Source organism: Lonchura striata, chromosome 19, assembly GCF_050655825.1.
Source record: "Lonchura striata isolate lonStrDom1 chromosome 19, ASM5065582v1, whole genome shotgun sequence".
NCBI classification, from domain to species: domain Eukaryota; kingdom Metazoa; phylum Chordata; class Aves; order Passeriformes; family Estrildidae; genus Lonchura; species Lonchura striata.
The window spans coordinates 5,552,145-5,571,021 of record NC_140721.1 but is presented as its reverse complement, the minus strand read 5'-3'; the positions used below and the strand labels follow the sequence as shown (position 1 = coordinate 5,571,021).

Here is an 18,877-nt window from a genome sequence, read left to right as displayed (position 1 = left end):
AAAATTTGACTAAATTAGTCAGGAAAGGTGGATTTCCACACCTGGAGTAATCCCTGAACAGGGCTGGAACACAGAGGTGCTCACAAAGTTTGGGTGAGACCCCCAAAAAATAGCAAAGCAGAGGCTTCAATGGAAATATCATCCCTTAAAGTGATTTAAATGGAAATATCATTCCTTAAAGTTATTTAAAATACAGGTGCTGTGCTGTGCCTACAATCAGTGTCAGAAATTAGCTTTATTTTTCCTGCTAAGAGCTCAGTTTCACTGAAAACAAAGATTCTGCAGCTCCTCAGGTTGGATCTTTCTATTGTAAAATATTTCTTTGCATGGGAACTCCTGAGTTTATTTCCTTTGGTTAGGAGGATATTTTAGAGGAAATGTTGGAGTTATTAATTGTGACTGTCGCTCATTAATTCAGTGCTGTCATCTTTGGGTTTCTGACCTTTCAGATCCCCATGGGACTGCTGGAGTTTTACCTCCCCAAAGCATTTTTAGGGAATATTTTTCACCCAAATATTTTAATGCAGAAGTATTAATTTATTTTTTATAATTAATTTCTTTTAATGCAGAATATTTAGGGAAGGTTTTCTCCCAGCTTGTTCAGCTGTCTGGGACAGTAAACAGCTCCACCAGACCTCACATTATCCTCGTGGAAAGGTCATCATATTAATCGATTAAGAATACTAATTTTGTAGGAGTAATACTCAACGTCATCAATTAATAGTACTGATTTTAATAATAGTAATATATAATAATTATAAGAATGCGATATAAACCAATGATATTATTTATCACTATAAATGTAAGTGAAGGTTTGTTTGCTTTAGGGATTGAACCCTGAATAGGGTTAAATCCTTAGAGGCTATTGGAATAGGTATTGGGGTTTATTATTATTATAAATAGGTATTTATGTCAGGAAACATGACAGAAAAGATGTTTGGGGATGTTTGTAGGAGTAATACTAAACGTCATCAATTAATAGTACTGATTTTAATAATAGTAATATATAATAAGAATGCGATATAAACCAATGATATTATTTATCACGATAAATGTAAGTGAAGGTTTGTTTGCTTTAGGGATTGAACCCTGAATAGGGTTAAATTCTTAGAGGCTATTGGAATAGGTATTGGAGTTTATTATTATTATGAATTAGGTATTTATGTCAGGAAACATGACAGAAAAGATGTTTGGGGATGTTTGTAGGAGTAATACTAAACGTCATCAATTAATAGTACTGATTTTAATAATAGTCATATATAATAAGAATGCGATATAAACCAATGATATTATTTATCACGATAAATGTAAGTGAAGGTTTGTTTGCTTTAGGGATTGAACCCTGAATAGGGTTAAATCCTTAGAGGGTATCGGAACAGGTATTGGGATTTATTATGATATTTATTATTATTATAAATAGGTATTTATGTCAGGAAACATGACAGAAAAGATGTTCGGGGATGGTTTTTGGAGGGAAAGGGGAGGGCGATGGCGGGAACATCCTGAGGGCGGCTGGAGCGGGGGCGCGGCGGCCGGGCCGGGAGGGAACGCGGTGAGGGCCCGGTGCCGTTCCCGGTTCCATTGCCGGTTCAATTCCCGGTTCAATTCCCGGTTCAATTCCCGGTGCCGTTCCCGGTTCCATTGCCGGTTCAATTCCCGGTTCAATTCCCGGTGCCGTTCCCGGTTCCATTGCCGGTTCAATTCCCGGTGCCGTTCCCGGTGCCGTTCCCGGTTCCATTGCCGGTTCAATTCCCGGTTCCGTTCCCGGTGCCGTTCCCGGTGCCGTTCCCGGCGCCGTTCCCGGTTCCGTTCCCGGTTCCATTGCCGGTTCAATTCCCGGTTCCATTGCCGGTTCAATTCCCGGTTCCGTTCCCGGTGCCGTTCCCGGTTCCATTGCCGGTTCAATTCCCGGTTCCGTTCCCGGTGCCGTTCCCGGTTCCATTCCCGGTTCAATTCCCGGTGCCGTTCCCGGTTCAATTCCCGGTGCCGTTCCCGGCGCCGTTCCCGGTTCCGTTCCCGGTTCCATTGCCGGTTCAATTCCCGGTTCCGTTCCCGGTTCCGTTCCCGGTGCCGTTCCCGGTTCCATTCCCGGTTCAATTCCCGGTGCCGTTCCCGGTGCCGTTCCCGGTTCAATTCCCGGTGCCGTTCCCGGTGCCGTTCCCGGTGCCTCTCGCGGCCCCTCCCGCGCTGCCGGCACCGCCTCAATCTTGTCCGCCCCGCGCCACCGTCGGCGGCGGAGGGTCAGGGCTGCGGCCCGGAAGCGTTGGCGGAGGCGGGGCCCGGCACCGGGGCCTGGCACCGGGGCCTGTCCGTGCGTCCGGCCCGGGGCTGCCCGCGGAGCGGCCTCTCCCGCCCGCCCGTGCCCGCAGCCCCGCCAGGGCACCACCATGGTGCAGAGCCCGGCCGCACGGCAGCGCCGCCGCCTCTGAGCCCCGCCGCGGACGCCGGTAAGGAGCGAGCGGGGGGAGGAGGCAGCCGTGAGGCCGCCCCGGGGCTGGGGCGGCAGCGGGAGAGCCGCCGGGGAGAGCCGCGGGCAGCGCCGCCGCCCCGAGCCCCGCGGCCCGCCGGCGTTCGGCTCGGCGGCGGGGCCGCGGCCTCGGTGTGTTTGTGTTATTTGTGTATGAAAATTACGTCGGGAAAGCTCGTCGGCTTGAAGTTTGGGTGCGTGGCGTCGTAGCGGAAAAAAAAAAAAATGAAAAATAATAATTTCTGTAGCGCTAAAAATAATTGTGTTTCCAAATAGCCTCTGAACGGTGATTCCTGCCTTGGGCTTTTTTTTTTTTTTTTTTTTTTTTTTTTTTTTTTTTTTTGTGTGTGGTTGTTTTGGGATGTTCTCCCCAATTTTCTATATTTCATCCTATTTCACTTTTTTTTTGAGGGGAGTTTAACTTGACTAATGATGGTTTTAATACTAAAATTGCTGGTGCATCATGCCTGGAACATGGCTGCTCCATCCCTGCCGGTGCATCCAAAGCGTGGATCCGAATCACCCTGGGAAAAAACACATTAAACACGGCTGGGATCTTATTTTTCCCTTTTTTTGTGCTTTAGGATTTGTCTTTGGGGAAGTTTATTTCCAGGATTAGCTCAGGAGGGGGAATTATTACCCTGGCAGGCACACCTGGAGCACAGATAAGGATTCATTAATTGAGGTTTCTCTCCACATCCTCGCTGAACTTCCCCGAAGTTTGCCCGCTGGAGCAGCGTGGTGGGGAAGGAAACCTGGGCCTGGCAGTTGTGGTAAATGATGATTGCGGGTTTTTTTTTCCGAGGGCTGAGTTGCAGGAAACGCTCCCCGATGAATCCTTGTGCCTCTGGGCAGGACACAGCGGCTCGGGTTTCACCGGGGAGCTGCTGCCCTGCACCTGCCCGTGCCCGGGAGTAATCCCGGTGGTGGCTGCGCTCCAGCTCCTGCCCAGCAGGTGTGCACAGCCCCGAGAGAACTTCTGTGGCAGCCCCAGCACGGATAATTCTGAATTGTGCCTGGAAATCACTCCCTGAGCCCAGCCCATCAGGCAGGATTAAGCCCAGGGTGGCTTTGTTACCTGCCCTGATTTGAGGAGTGGCTCTGCTGGAATGTGATTCTTCTTTTCTACTTGAAAGACAAGAGCTTGAAAGGCCACCTGAGAAAACAAAATAGTCCCTGTGCTCTGAGAGTGCCCAGCTGAGGGCAGGGCACAGAGCTGGCTGTCCTTTGTCAGCTGGGGACAGAGGGACAAAGCCTGGCACATCCAGACCCCTCCTGGAGCACCCCCTGAGCTCATTCTGTGGGTCTGGCAGCTGGGATCATCTTTTTTATTAAATAGCAGCACAGGCTTTGTAGAAATGAAGCTGTTTTAGCAATCTAAACTGTTAATGAAACTTGCTGGTGTCAGGATTGTGTTGCTCTTCCCAAACCTCCCCTTACCCAAAGCGTGGCTGGCTAGGAATTCATTTTCTTTCCAAGACTGTCCTGACCTGTGAATAAAGCAGGGCTCAGAACTCCCAGGTTTTGTTTCGGGTGAAAACCTGTGTGTGTGCTGGCATTTGGGGGTTTGTTAATCTGTGAAATGGAGAGTGAACTCAGCCAGCTGGGGCTGAGCAAGCTGAGGTGCTGTTTGCTTTGAGCAGTGGGGGTGAAGCACACAGACGTGAGAATATTCCAGCCATAGCTTTGATATCTCAGCTGTGTCCCAGCTCCCTCATTTCAGTTGGTTTTGCTGCTGTTTCTATTTCCATCAGTGGCCACTGGCTGTTTTGCTGCTTCTCTCCCTTCTTTCCACACCCAAACTCTGAATTTGCCATTCCCCAAAGCTGCCATTTCCTCAGCTTGTCAGTCATTTTTTCTGCTTGTGATTCAAGCTGTGTATCTGTCTGCATCCCTGTCTCCTCACAGTTCTCATTACAGACTGAAGAGCCTTTTCCTGGCATTTCTCTGCACTTTCACTGCTGAATTGGGTCCCACACTCCTTAATGAGTAGCTTTAATGAAGTCAACAATTAACCTTGAACTGGTCATTCAACCAGTTTGTGATTATTAGAGAGTTACTGAGAATTTTCACAGTTCCTCAGTAAAGCCATCCTGCATTTTTTGATTTCTAGTGGATCTTCAAAGGTCCCGTAAAATGGAATAATTTTACTTTTCCTTCCCTCTCCCAGGTTCTCATGCTAAGCAGCAGTAACCAGAATAGCATTTTTAATACAAATTCAAAGTCCTTCATCTATTATTGTGTGTTTCATTGCAGTCTGGGTGATTTGGGTTATGGTAACTCACGTTGGAAGTCGTGACTTGGACCTGGAAAAGCTGGAAGGTTTCAAAATGCCCATGAGCTCTTTTAGATGGAAGGGGATTCATTCCCATGGCACAGGCTCTTGGCAGACAGAGATGCCTGCTTCAAGTTTGGCATCAAAATGTCTCATTTTCTACCAGAGGTTGAGTTCACTTTGATTTTACAGCTGGGTATGTTTTAAATTATGTTTTTCACTTCTAACAAAAGTCAGAATTCAGGGTTCATTGAACCAGGGGAAAAAAGCTTCCTCACTCTATTGCTGCTTCCTGACTTTTAACTTTCCTTGCCTTTTCTCATTCATCATTTTTAAGAACTGAGAACATACAAAAAATACTTGGAACTTGTTTGGATTTGTCTGTTTCTGCACGAATTTTTCTTTCAGTGGGAAATGGAAATCAACTTTGCTGTCCCCAGAGTATCAGCTGGCACGAAGTTCAGGTGCTTGTGGTGATTCCACCAGACTTTTTGAGCAACACAAGTCTGTTGGGAGGGGCTGTCACACACAGATTGAGTAATGTTTGTTTTCCTTTTTGTTCTTTACATCATTGACCTTTTTTTTCAAGTGTTCTGTCTTTATAGAGAGTTGAAAGTCAGGAATTTGGGCGTTTGAAATTCAGTCTAAATTTGATCTTTAAAATTTTCTGTCACTCACCAAATTGCTTCCCTTCCTTGGCTTTGTTTGCTGCTGGTGCCCCTCTTGGGGATGCTGAAATGATTAATTAAGCTTTGAAAAGTGTTTTGAGAGGTGGAAAGAAACATTTAACGCTTCTTTCTATTTGTGCAAGTCCCTGCTTTTTGTTCATATTCTGCATCCTGATCCTTTATCAGGATTCCAGGAGGAAGGAATGTCCTTTCCCACATTTCCAGGCGCTGGTTCCCTCCTGCCCTGTGCAGTTCATGTGCAAAGCCATTTGCCTGCCATTTTCAGCTTCCAGGTTCCAGGAAAATATGGATTTTTTTTTTTATCAGTAAACATATTTGTGAATAAAATAGCTCAGCAAACTGATAAGCCAGTTCTGGCTGGAGCCAATTCCCCTTATCTGCCACTGGAGCAGATGTGTTTGTGCACATCTGCTGATCCTGGGGTTAGATTGGGCTGGATTCAAGGAGCCAAGGTGATGTTTCTGTGCAGTTTCCTCCTCCACACGCCCTGATTGCTTCCCTCCCTGTGTGCTGAGGAGAAACCTGCTGGCATTTCCTAGGAGTTGTTCCTTTTGGTTTCTTTTGTTCTCGCTGAAGGAGGGGAGGAGGCTCGGCTGGACAGAGGTAGTGCTGTGCCCTGGAGGATTCCTCCGGGATGAATTCCTCCTTCCTGCCTGCCCTGCTGCTGCTGGGGAAGGTTTTAGGCTGTGAAATTTCATCCCACTTCCTAAAAAATATCATCTGAAGCTGCTGTAGATCCTTACACCTCTATTTTTCCCAGATGTAAGGATGAAGTTACCCTTCCTTACACTTGGTCTTGAACCTCATCAAGTTGTCTCAGAGCCACCTCTGCAGCCTGTCCAGATCCTTCCCACACAGCTTGGTGTCACTGCCAGCCTTGTCCCCATGTCCCTGTCACCCTCAAACAGCACCAGCCCCATCGGCATCCCCAGCTCATACAACTCTCATTTCCAGTTTGCTTTATTTTCACTCAAATTTGAAGAGAAGAAATGCAAATGAAAGATGATTTTTGGTGCCTGCTGCTGTTTATTGTTGTTGAAGGTGTTGATGAGAACCACTGCATTGTTTGCATTTATTTTTGGCTGTTTTCCCATGGCCTGTTTGATTTGTGTTTGTAAATATTCCTTTGGCACATGACATAATTTTCATTTAAAATGGTTAACCCTGAGCTGACCCATTTTCTAACCCCTTTGCTCTCCTGGTAGTGGGACACCTTTGAAAACACAATTGATATATTTTTTTGAGCTGCACAGCTCAATTTGAACACTGTTCTGTGCAATGAGATCTTGAGAATGGAAGAACTTGTGAGATCCTAAAGGAGAAATGCTGGGATAGGCAGTGCTGCCTCCTGCCCTTTTCCTCTTTAGGATATTTCAGTGGTGATTTTACATTTAAACCCTTCCTCTAGAATGATTACCTTGCCTGCACAACAAGAAGGGGAAATATCTGTGAGGAAATTCCATAATTTTAAGCTTTCTAGTGGCAGGGTGGTAGTTGACATTATTGACAAAAATGTCAAATGTCTTTGATCTCTTTAAAGTTAATCTTTGGTTTTGGTTTCTTTTCACTTTGCCAACTGCAGTTTTGCTTTCAATACCTGCTTTAGTGCAGCATATGGGTTTTTTATTGTTCTTAGGAATTCAGCTCCTTTGATATTAAGCCTCCAAATGGGAATTTAATACTTCAGCTGTGACTCATTGCATTGACTTTTCAGTCTTTGCAATAGACTTCCAGATTTTCCTTGTTTGCAATTTAGCCTTGAAAAACTCACCAGTCTATTTCAGCAGCTTCCTTTTCCACACTCTTTCATACACAGAGAAAGAGGAATTCACAATGCTGCTCCTTTGAGGTTGCTGTCAGGAGCTGTTTTGGAAGAAATCTCCCCAAATTGTACAATATCTTCTTGCTTTTGAGTTGGCTGCTCAATTCTGTGTTTCTCTGGCACTCTGACAGATTAAACTGTTGTATTTCCCCCCTTTACCATTTTAATCTTTTTCGATGCCTGGGTTTGTAGATGCTGATTTAAGAGCACAACATCTCCAGGGTTTCCTGGCGAGTTCCAGCAGCTGTAACTGCTGCTGAACATCCCTCACTACCCAGCAATTACCTTGGAGCTGCTGGCCAATGTTCCAGCCTGGCAGTTTTCATTCTTGAGCTCCTTGTTTAGTCTGACTGGGGAGATTTTTATTGCACCGAGTATTAAAAGGCTTTGCTGGAGTGGAGAGAGGCAGCAGCAGTCATTAGAGCCACTCACTAAATTATTTATTTGGCTAAAAAGTGAAATCTGATCTTGCTTGCCTGACCTGCCAGGAGGTAAAAGCATTGTTTTGTTTTGTTGTTGGTTTTTTTTTTTTAACTCTGTGAACAAGAAATAAAAGTTTAAATTATATTCTTGAAGTTACTCATTTACACAGAGGAGGAAGTTAGTTACTAGAGCTGGCAGAAGAGTTGTGATTCAATGTGATTCTAACAGAGAGGAGTTCAAGTAAGCTTGAAAGTCCGTAGCCACTTTGATGTAATGCACTGATCTGGATCACAAATTCCGTGACAATTAAACTTACTTAAGTACTATGATTTAAAAATCAGTAATTCTTCAGGCAGCAGCATGGAAACATTCATCCTTCTGCTTTCCCCCATTGCTATTTTCATGTCAGCTCCAGTCCTGAAATCCACAGTTGTTCCCTTTTCCCTCCCAAATGCTCCAAAGGCACATTACTCCTCGGAAATTGCAGCTTATGGCATTTTCTAATTGCTTTCAAAGCCAGTGAGTTATGGCAGCATATTAAACAACTGGCACTTAAAAGCTGGTGATCTCTTACATAAAAATATTAGCCCAAATATTTCCCTGTTTAGGATTTTCAGCACATCCTGGGTTTTTTATGGCTGGTTTAGACCCTGTGGCAAACAGATTGTAATGGAGCTGTTGGAAACCCCTTTAAAAAAAGAATCCCAGCCGTGGATGTGCTGTGGGGGACACTCAGCCCTGATTAAAAACTGCAATAAACTCTGCATCTGTGTTATTTCCTAAAGGAAATTCAGGAGGGACACTGCCTACAAGTCTGCTTTTGGTTTAGGTTTTCCATCTCCCCATGTGTCTCCCACTTTTCCAGACGGAGTGTTTGGGATTTTGCTTCTGGATGGAGCGTTTGGGGTTTTTAACTCGGGCTCTTTTAAGGAATTTGCTGCCAGGGACGAGATAGGCAGAACGTGCAGAAGGGCGGATCATTCCCAGCACGATCCCTGCCAGCCCCAGCTCTCCCTTCCCTGTCCCTCTGCCTTCTGCCACCTTCCCTGGCCTGCCTGGCTGTGCCACAGCTGCTCTGGGACAAAGTTCTGGTAAGGTGCACATTTCTCATCACCTCTCATCCCTCTCCTTTCCCTGCTTTTCACCCTGGGTTTGTAGAGATGTTCGCAGCACCCGCTTCTCGCTGAGAAAAGCTTCCTGGCCATTGCAGGGTGGATGGAAAGGGGTTGATGGTGCAAAATAATAAAGTCAGGATGAGATCTTGAGCTCTGGAGAGCTCTGTCTCAGCAGGTTTCGGCCAGGAGGGCGAGTGGGGAGTCAGCAGGCACAGCCCAGGGTTGTGTTGTTGGCACTGTACCTGTGTCTCTTCTCCCCGAGCTGGGTTTTCCCCTCTCTGGGACACTTCTGCAGGTTCTGTCAATATTTCTTCTGCTAGCAGGAACTGCTGAAGCATCCCTGCCAGTAAAATCCTGAGTATACACAAGGAAGTTGGGATCATTGTACTCTGCGGGCTCTGAAAAGGGCTTTGTCTTCCTGCTTGTCCTTTACCCTTCTTTTGTTTTCTCTTAAATCAATAGATCACATCACATATCCCTCCCTGCCTTGCCCTGTGCCTCTCTCCTCCTCTGAGCTGCCACTTTTCAGCCCTGCTACACCTGCATTGTAAATGACAATGCTGGGAGTCAGGAGCAGTCCCTGCCTTAATTAAATGTTACCAGATCTCTATTGGATGTTCCAGCTTTAACCCTTGCAGTACAAAATTCTTTTTGCCTTTCCCTCAGAATTTTGGAGATCAGCAGCACATTGCTAGGAGCAGCTCCTGCCTTGGTGGTTTAGCTGGGGTTAAAATCCTTTTCAGCCAGGGTTTTAGGTAGGACAAAGATAAGGGTTGGCTTGGAGTTCCTTCTTGCAGAGCTTCTGAAGGAGTTGTCACAAGGCTGCCCTTTAACACCTGGCTGTTTGTTTTTCCCTGGGTGTGGAGATGGGGAAGTTGATACAAGAATTTGGGTCTTTTGGCTCTGCAGATGAAAATTTAGGAGGGGACTCATACAAAATATTATATCTGGGGCAAAAATTAATGACCTGGGACATTTCCTCAGCTTGTAAGGAAGCATAGTTTCCCTGGCTATGCTTACAGACAGAACAAAAAGTTCTAGATCCTGCAAGAATTAAATAAAGGCCAGGAGTTTTCCAGCCTCCACCTTAATGTAGTTTTTTGGGTGTTTCTGCCCATAGGATTCTTGGTGCAAAAGCCTTAAATAACGTAGGGCTGTTTCTCAGATCCTGCTTTGAAAATAGAGGCATTTGGGATGGGGTAAAGAGGGATCCTTAAGGCTCCAGCCTCGGTTTTCAAAGGATGTGTAAAGTTTGATTTGTACCTTGGTGCATTCAGACATTACTGGCATTACAATGTGGCAGTGACACCCTGCCTGGAGAAAGGCAAGAACTGCCTTTATTATTTATCAGAGATGCTGGGCTGTGCTGGCAGCCCTCATTCCTTAACACCCATTCCCAGCTGGCACTTTGAGCCCTGGGAAGGTGATGTGGAGCCTGTTCTGATCACTGCTGTGTTTCAGGCACACGCTCTGTGCTCCGTGAACAGCCCTGGAATCGAATCTCCATTCTGTGTAACAAACCCATTTCTCTCTTTCTGTCTGTGATCCACCACCCCTCAGCTGTAACACACAGTCCAGTGACTGTTGGAACACTCTTTCCCCTCAGGTGAACAATCAGAATAATGTTCTACATAAACCTCTTGGAGAACCTGAAGGTTTATATCAGCAGCCGCCCTCCGCTCGTGGTCTTTATGATCAGCGTGAGCGCCATGGCCATCGCCTTCCTGACACTGGGCTACTTCTTCAAAATCAAGGAGATCAAATCCCCAGAAATGACAGAGGTACGTGCAGAAATTATGTTCATTTGGAAAACATTCCTGAAGTTAATTTTTTTCCCCTCCTAGAGAGCACAGTGTTGTATGGGGGTGTCTCCATTTTACTTTCAGAAGGGCTGTTGGGGTGAGTGTTTGTTAGTTGTTTTATATCAATGATGAGGCCCAAATCATCTGTCATAGATCTTCCCTGCTGTGGCTAGGAACCTTTCAGTTTATTATTTAGGTGTTACTCTGTTTATTTTGCTGGTTTGGGGAACTTCTTCCCTCAGCACTGTCCTGTAATGAGGGAAACCTGGGCAGAAACCACTCACCCCAGAGCGTGGTGAGGGGCTTGGAGCGCAAGTCCTGTGAGGAACAGCTGAGGGAGCTGGGGGTGTTTAGCCTGGAGAAAAGGAGACTCAGAGGTGACCTTATCACTCTACAGCTCCTGAAAGGTGGCTGTGGGCAGGTGGGGTTGGGCTCTTTCTCCAGGCAGCACTGACAGAACCAGAGCACACAGCCTCAAGCTGCACCAAGGGAAATATAGGTTGGATATTAGAAAAAAGCTTTTCATGGAAAGAATGATAAAGTTCTGGAATGACTACCCGGGGAGGTGGTGGAGTCCCCATCCCTGGGTGTGTTTAACAAAGCCTGGATGTGGCACTCAGTGCCAGGGTTTAGTTGAGGTGCCGGGGCTGCGTTGGACTCCATGATCTTGAAGGTCTCTTCCAACCTGTTGATTCTGGGAATTCTGTGAGCAGACTGACTTTCCTTTCTGGCTCAGGGGAGGAAGCTGGGACTGAACCCATCTGACTTCTACAAACAACTTTGCTGTAGTTGAGCCAGCCCTGCTGGTGTTTGTGTTGCTCTGTGAGCCGTGTGATTTTTGTTCAATGGCCTGGAACCGGGACGGGACCGAGCGAGGCGTGAGCTCCCTCATGGGCTTGAAATGTCCCCTTTTGTTTTAAGGATTGGAATACTTTCCTGCTGAGGTTTAATGATTTGGACTTCTGTATATCTGAGAATGAAACCTTGAAGCACCTCCTGAACGACACCACAACTCCAGAGAGCACCGTGACCAGCGGGCAGGCCCGGTCTTCCACGCAGTCCCCACAGACCCTCGAGGACTCTGGTCCCATCAACATCTCTGTCACCATCACGCTGACCCTGGACCCTCTCAGACCTTTTGGGGGATACTCTCGCAATGTCACACACCTCAGCTCCACCATTTTTGGGCACCAGATTGGGCTTTCAGGTAGGCAAGGCTGGACCTTTAAAAATCCAGGTTACAGTTGGCTTTTAGAGGTTTTTTTTTTTCTAACCTTTCACAGGGGGATTGGCTTCTAACTGAAACTATAGGTTTAGATTAAATCTTAGGAAGAAATTCTTTATTGTGAGAGTTACAAGTACTCAGAAACTCTGGCTGCCCCATCCCTGGAAGTGCCCAAGGCCAGGTTGGACAGGGCTTGGAGCAACCTGGGCTAGTGGAAGGTGTCCCTGGCCATGCCAGGGGAGTGAAATAAGATTGTTTCCGGGCCCCCCTCCAATCCAAACCATTCTATGATTCCAAATAATTGTATGATTTTAATAACTATATAATCAAATAAAAATTTACCAGCTTATTATGGGTGAGATAACTCTTATGCACAGAACACAGATGTGTTCTGAGAACACTCAGATTTATTCTGAGTTTATTCCTGTAAGGAGCCCTTCTCTTGTTTGTTAGAAGAACTTTTCCCTGCATTCAGAATGGAAAAGAACCTGCAGGCATGCCAAGATCAGGCTTGGCAGTTTGAAATGATTAAACCTAATGACAATGGAAGGTCATTTTTAAGCCAGCAAAATTCCAAACAGTGACTCTCTTCAGTTTTGTCTTGATCCATCAAGTCCTCAGCTGACATTTCAAATGTGACATAGATGCAGTAGAGAGTATTATGTTGCCTAAAAAATTCTAGTTTATCTAAAATGCATAAGTGAATCAGCTTTAATATCACAAACATCACCAGATAAGATGATTATGGCTTCTGTGGTGTGCAGAGACCAATCTGCTCTCTGGCTGCCTGCCAGGAAGCTTTGACAGGAGTTCATAGAGAATTAATAGAAATTGATAATAGAACCTCACTGTATTTTAGCTTTCAGCCAGAACTACATTTTAAATAATGTTGAAGGTCTTGAACCTGTGGAGAGACATTGCCAGCAGCTGCAAATGTGCATTACTGGGTTTTCTGTTGTTATTTTGTTGCTGCTTTGAGAGCTACCAAATGCAAGTTCCATTTGCAGCAGCCTGGATTTGTTTTCAATCTGAATTTCTCCGTGTGGAGTTATCATACAGGACTTAATGTGCAGTTCAGTATCTGCTGACACCTTTTTCTCTGCACAAATATCTCCAGTTTGAAAAGTGAGCATCAGAAAAAACAGATGTGGAACAAAGTTCTTAGCAGGAGAAAGGCTTTTCTAATAAAGGTCTGTGAACATGCATGAATTCACTTAAAAGGAGTTTTTAATTTCTGAAAGCAGCCTGATGATCCCAGTTCTGAGGTGGGAGAGATTAGAAAGAGCAGCAGCTGGGGGATTTTGTGGTTTGTTTTGGGTTTTAACTTTTCTTTTTGCTCTCTTTGTTGCCTGCAAAGATCCGGGATGACTCCAAAGGGTGATACTTCCTGCCTGAATCATTTGTGTGTTCTCCTTCTCCCAGCAATTGTTGCTCAGATACTTTTGTGACCCAAACCCCAACTTTCCTTGTCTCTTTCTCAAAGGCAGAGAATCCCACGAGGAGATAAACATCACCTTCACCCTGCCAGCTGCCTGGAATTCTGATGACTGTGTCCTGCACGGCCACTGCGAGCAGGTCGTGTTCACCACCTGCATGACTGTGACAGCAGCCAGCAGCGTGTTCCCAGTCACAGTGTAAGTGCAGCTCTGCCCCAGGGGCTGCTTCCTGCCTCATTCATTCCTCTGACTCCTTACTTCCTCATGAAAATTCCTGTTAATCATGGAAATTATGGCCTTGCGCTCCTTCCCCCATGGTGAAACATTTGTCACAAAACCTCTGATGTCTTAGAGATTTTTTGGCCCATGCCTGCCTTTCAGCTGTGATTTAAACGTCACTGGGAGCAAGAGAATCCGTGGAAATTTAAGGGATTTAGCTCATAATTGAGTTTCAGAGATGAGATTTGACACTGAGGTTCTCACCCTCTTCCCTGCTGAGAGATCAGCACAAGGCAAAGGCTGCTTTGCCTTCATCAAAATATCTTCCCTCTGTCTTCTCTGGATTCCCTGACACTGTTCCATCCAGCCTGGAGAAGCCCAGGCTGTGGGAAGCCTTAGGAAAACCAGTGTTTTTCCAATTAAGCTGTGGGATGTTGGCTTAGTGCAACAACGTGCAGTTAAATTCTGATTTTAGCATAGCAATCATGTGGCTTTTGGGGGTTTTTAACTTAAACTTTGGGGTTTTACTGTTGCTTTGGAAAGCCCAAACTAAAACCATGTTTTGAGAAGCAAAGTTGTCCTGGTTGAACATGGAAAATAAATTTCAGGGTGCTGATTATTTCTGTTTTCTTGCAGTCAGCCACCACATTGTGTTCCTGAAACCTACAGCAATGCCACTCTGTGGTACAAGATCTTCACCACGGCCAGGGACTCGAACACAAAATATGCCCAGGATTACAACCCCTTCTGGTGTTACAAGGGAGCAATTGGCAAAGTCTACCATGCTTTAAATCCCAAACTAACTGTTATAGTTCCAGATGTAAGTGCTGTGCTGTTCCTCTCGTGTTTTCAGTAAATGCTTAGCTCTGGTTTCATTGGATATGGTTCCTAAAATTTTCAGGTTTTGCTGCTGGTTTATTGTGTGGTGTGGGGGCTGAAAATGCTCCACCCTAATGGATTTGATGATCTTCATCCACGTGCCTCACAGCTCTTAATAACCACCATTTATGCTTTGAAAGCATTTCACAAAAGCCTCTGCCAATATTTGGAAAAATATCCCTAACACAGATCTTTATCACAAGAAACATTTTGTGCCACAATTCAGAATCACTCCCATCGCTGTGTAAAAGGGAGAAAGTTGATTAATGAAGTAATTTCTGGGTTGATTTGGTAATTATTGCTTTAATGCCAAGTGCTAAGTCAGTAAATGGTTCTAATTTGCTTTTCTGTGTGCAGGATGATCGCTCTCTAATAAACCTGCACCTCATGCACACCAGTTACTTCCTCTTTGTGATGGTGATCACAATGTTCTGCTATGCAGTCATTAAAGGCAGACCAAGCAAACTGAGGCAAAGCAACACAGAATTCTGCTCTGAAAAGGTGAGTGTGTGGTAACAAAATCCTGACTCTGATAAGGAAACAGAGAAAAGCTCCTGTTGGGCAGAGGACAGACTGGTTTTTCTTGTCTCTGGAGATGGGGATTTAATTGCCTTTTACTGTGGACAGTGCAGGTAGGGGTTATAAAATCCACACAAGTGCTTTGGAAATCCTCAAAATGAGATTTCCGTCCCCCAGAAATGGATTATTGCAGTTCAGGAAGTGCTGGGCTGTGACTCTTCTATGATCGTTCTGGTGTTGCTTGAACTGTTTTGGTGAAGCAATGAATAGTGGCATTAAATCTTCATTTATTCATTATCTTTTACCACAACAGACTCAAAACCTTGAGTAAAACATGATACATCATTCTAAGGGTTGTTCATCAGAATTAAGTTAAAAACAAAGCTGTTGAAAGAGTCATTGGTTGTTAATTAGACTTAAGTTAAAAACAGTAACAAAGCTACTGAAAGAATCATTGTTCAGTATTACCTTGGGGACCTACAGTTTGCCTGAAGGATTAAATATGAATATATTTAATTGAGGAGTAGGAAGCCAGTGTTGTCACCTTTTGATCTTAATGATATTTTGTAGTTTGGGGTGGTTTTTGTGTGGGTTGTTGTTTTTTTTTTTGGTTTTTTTTTTTTGTTTTGTTTTTTTTTGGTTTTGAGTGGTTTGGAGCTTTTATTCTATTGATTTTTGCAAAGTACAAAACTCCTTCAGACTCACTTTGATTTCCTTTTCAAGTCAGACTTTCCAGGCTTGCTTTGAAAAGTCAAGGACAGCTCTGCCAGCTCACAGAGATAAATCATATCACTATTACAGGATTAAGAATTTGCCTTTAATTAAATATTTTATTTTCCTTTTTTCTTTTCCAGGTTGCTTTGTCAGAAGCATAAAACCCCCCCTCTCCTCCTGAGAACGACCGAAACCATTGCCTGCTGAACCCAGCCTGGGTCTTAACACTCTGTGAATCCATTACCTTGCAATGTTGGTTTATTCCAACCAAAGACATTTCAAAGTGCCTGTAATTGATTTGTACATATTTATAAAAGCAGAATATCCAGAGTAATTCTGAGCAGATGTGCTTGTCCCGTGGCGCGGTCGGGATGCTCCGGCCCTGCCCTGGGACAGCCCCACGTTGGTGTAGATAACTCCAGTGAAAAGGCTCCACAGAGGCAGAGATTTTTGTCTAGCTGCACCTGGGCAGGTGAAGATGCCTTTGCAAGTGTCTCAAACCAACCAAGAGATGTTTGGTTTTTTGCCCAATCTGTACAGTGTGTTTGAACCAAGTATGCACCTTTGATATAATCCTGCATTTCCAGAGCCACCAATCTACAACATTAATTCAATGTGTGTTTGTGTGGCCTAATACTTTATTCCATTTGCTCCTTGCTTGCAAGAAAAGATATCAACGTTTTAGATTTTTTTTCTCTTTTGGAAGAAAAAAAAAATACATATTCACATTTTAATAGTGCTGTATTTAGGACAAACTTGTGCTTTTATTCATAGTAAAAAAATTAAGAAGTGAAGTCCCATTTTAAACTGTTACTTACTGAAAAGAACTGTTCGATTTTTTTGTTTTGGTTTGTTTTTTTGGTTTGTTTTTTTGGTATTTCATTTGGCTTGCTGAATGCCAGAGACCCAGTCAGCACAGAGACTATCTGGAAAACTTTTCCACTTGGCCTTCCATCCCCAGCCCTCCAGCCAGGATTGTGTGTCTCTGCTGCAGAGCAGCTGTCTGTACACTTTTTTCCCTTTTTTTTTTTTCCTTTTCTTTCTAGGAAGTGAAACTTAATAAAAAGATATATTGTGTTAACAGCCTGCTGGGGCTCTGCACAGCCTTGGGCAAGTGCAGAGTGAAAGGAAAAGAGATCCCAGTTTGTTCCAGAGCTTCACTCTGGGACTGTGCCTGCAGCTCTGAGGGGCAGCTGCCACTGGCACTGCTGAGCTCTGGCATTAAATTCATTAAATTGCCATTTTCTGCTGTCCACTCAGGGGGAAATGGCCACAAAAGTGGGGCTCTTGTGAGGAAGGTCATAGAAACCACACAGTGAAATCCCTTCTGTTCTCTGTGCATTCTTCAGTCAGAGATTTGAGTCTGTGCATTTCTCCTTTCTCCATTCTGCCTTTTGCTGTTTTTTCTTCCTGGTTCCTTGAGCAGCCTCCTTAATTTCAAGGTTTAGGCTCTTCCTGCAGACATTTCCACCACTGCTTTTAAATCTCACTGGTTGCCTTAATTGACTATTTTACTTTTCTCCCAAAATTCATTCATTCATTGCTCCCAACAGGCTTTTATTCCTCCTCCTTTTGCTCCAAACTCCACAGAAGAAAAGAGCCAAGTGAGAATCTCGTAGTCTCAGTGATGCTGGCAGAAAATTCCCAGTTTGTTCCCTCCAGACACCACTCCAGGTCTGTGTGTGTTGGGACTTCAGTAAGTTCACGAGTGTTAAGGGTGTTTGAGCAGTCACGGTTTCCTTCAGAACACGTTTCCTCCCACAGTTTCAGTTCCCCAAGTGGGATTTACCTGACATTTTCCTCCAGGGAACGTTTAGGCAAAGCTTTAGAGATGGCCTGGTTTGAAGTTTAGGGATAAAAAGAAGCTTCCAGTTTTCTCCTGATGCTGCTGTGGGCTGCTGCTGCTTCCCTGGGATGAGGCGGGGGAGTGAAACAGGCCCAGAGTTTCTCCTGAGCTGTTCCTAAATCCCAGCCTGAGCTGTTCCTAAATGACACAAGCCCAGCCTTCTTTGCTAATCCTCACTCCAGGAGTTGCCTCAGAGGGTGGCTTGATCTGGGGACCAAAGGCAGGAATAGGAGATGGATTGGGAGAGAGGAATCTTGGAAATACCCAAAAACCACCCAATGTCACCTGACTCCTCCAGGAGAGCAAAGCAAATCCTCCTTCCTTCACCAAATTCCAACCCCAAATGTCCCAGCTAGAATTTGGGCAGTCAGGGGAACCATTTGGGAATGAAAGGAGCCTGCTTGGCAACTTCTGCCCCACTTGTTGCACCCCCCCGGAATATTAAAGATTGTCACCCACAGATGCAAAAGGGAGAACGTTGGAGAGTTGGATTTTTTGGCTTTAGTTCATCCTTTTGCCCCCTGCACTGCAGCAGGGAGGTGCAGGGTGTCCCAGCAGGCCAAAGTGCTGGAATGCTGAAGAATATTGGATTGTTCCCAGGCGATGTACAAAGTTAAATGCAGCCAAACAGAAGAGTTAAAACTTAATATTAAAGTTCAGATCATATTGATCTTTCCTTTTTTTGTTTTCTTTTTTCTTTTTAACTATGACTTGAATCAGTTTTGATTCTATTTGTATGTGTTTTCTTGTTCTTAGAAAGCTGCCATTTTCTTCTTTTTTTTTTTTTTTTTTTTTTTTTGCATTTTCTTTGGCATTACATAGAAAATCTGAGCCTTGGTTTCAACCCTCTGCAGGTGATTGTAGGGTTTGAGATGGCTGTTTTTTGGTTTTTGTTTTGTTCTTACATTTCACTTGTCTTGTTGCATGATGGTTAATAGCTGATTTGGAAATGACATTTCTCTCCTAGATTAATTTTTGTGTTTGTAAGATGTGCATATTGCTTTGCAGAATAAAAACTATGAAGTTTATCCTTGCTGTCTTTTTTTTCCACAGGCTAGTAGCTGCAGAGGTTTTATAAATCAACCAAAATTATCTGGAGCACAGGAGGAAATCAGGGAAAAATCTGCAGCAAAATGAAATTGAATTTGGGTTGTAAATTCTCTTTTCCCCTCCAGCACTCATCAAAACCTTGCTGGTGATGAATTGCCTGGCAGGGAGAAAATCAATTTGAAGGTAGCAGCCTGTTTCTGTTTAACTCCTGGGACTTGTCACTGAAATTTGGATTCCTGAGCTCCAGCCCTGTCCTGGGAGATGCTCAGGAGCTGCACACACAAAGGTTCCATTGTGGGTCCTTTCTCTCAGCTTTTGCCAAATTTTTGGGTGCAGTCTGAGGCCTGACCTTGAGTGTCTGTGAGCCGGGGCTGGGAAGAGCTCAGTGACTTTGTT

At 44.7% G+C, this 18,877-nt stretch overlaps 1 protein-coding gene across 2 annotated transcripts; it reads left to right on the top strand.

The window, feature by feature from the left end:
- Positions 1 to 2,268: 2,268 nt before the first annotated feature.
- TMEM248 (transmembrane protein 248) lies at positions 2,269 to 18,459 on the top strand. Of its 2 annotated transcripts, none has more exons than XM_021550920.3 (7): positions 2,269 to 2,447; positions 10,398 to 10,572; positions 11,515 to 11,800; positions 13,302 to 13,452; positions 14,110 to 14,293; positions 14,710 to 14,853; positions 15,726 to 18,459. In XM_021550920.3, exons 2-7 carry the CDS (start codon positions 10,414 to 10,416, stop codon positions 15,744 to 15,746), a joined length of 945 nt encoding a protein of 314 aa, XP_021406595.1. In that variant the 5' UTR covers positions 2,269 to 2,447; positions 10,398 to 10,413; the 3' UTR covers positions 15,747 to 18,459. The 2 variants fall into 2 exon arrangements, with proteins under 2 accessions (XP_021406595.1, XP_021406597.1); XM_021550922.4 differs by lacking the exon at positions 2,269 to 2,447 and adding an exon at positions 8,167 to 8,767.
- Positions 18,460 to 18,877: the final 418 nt, after the last annotated feature.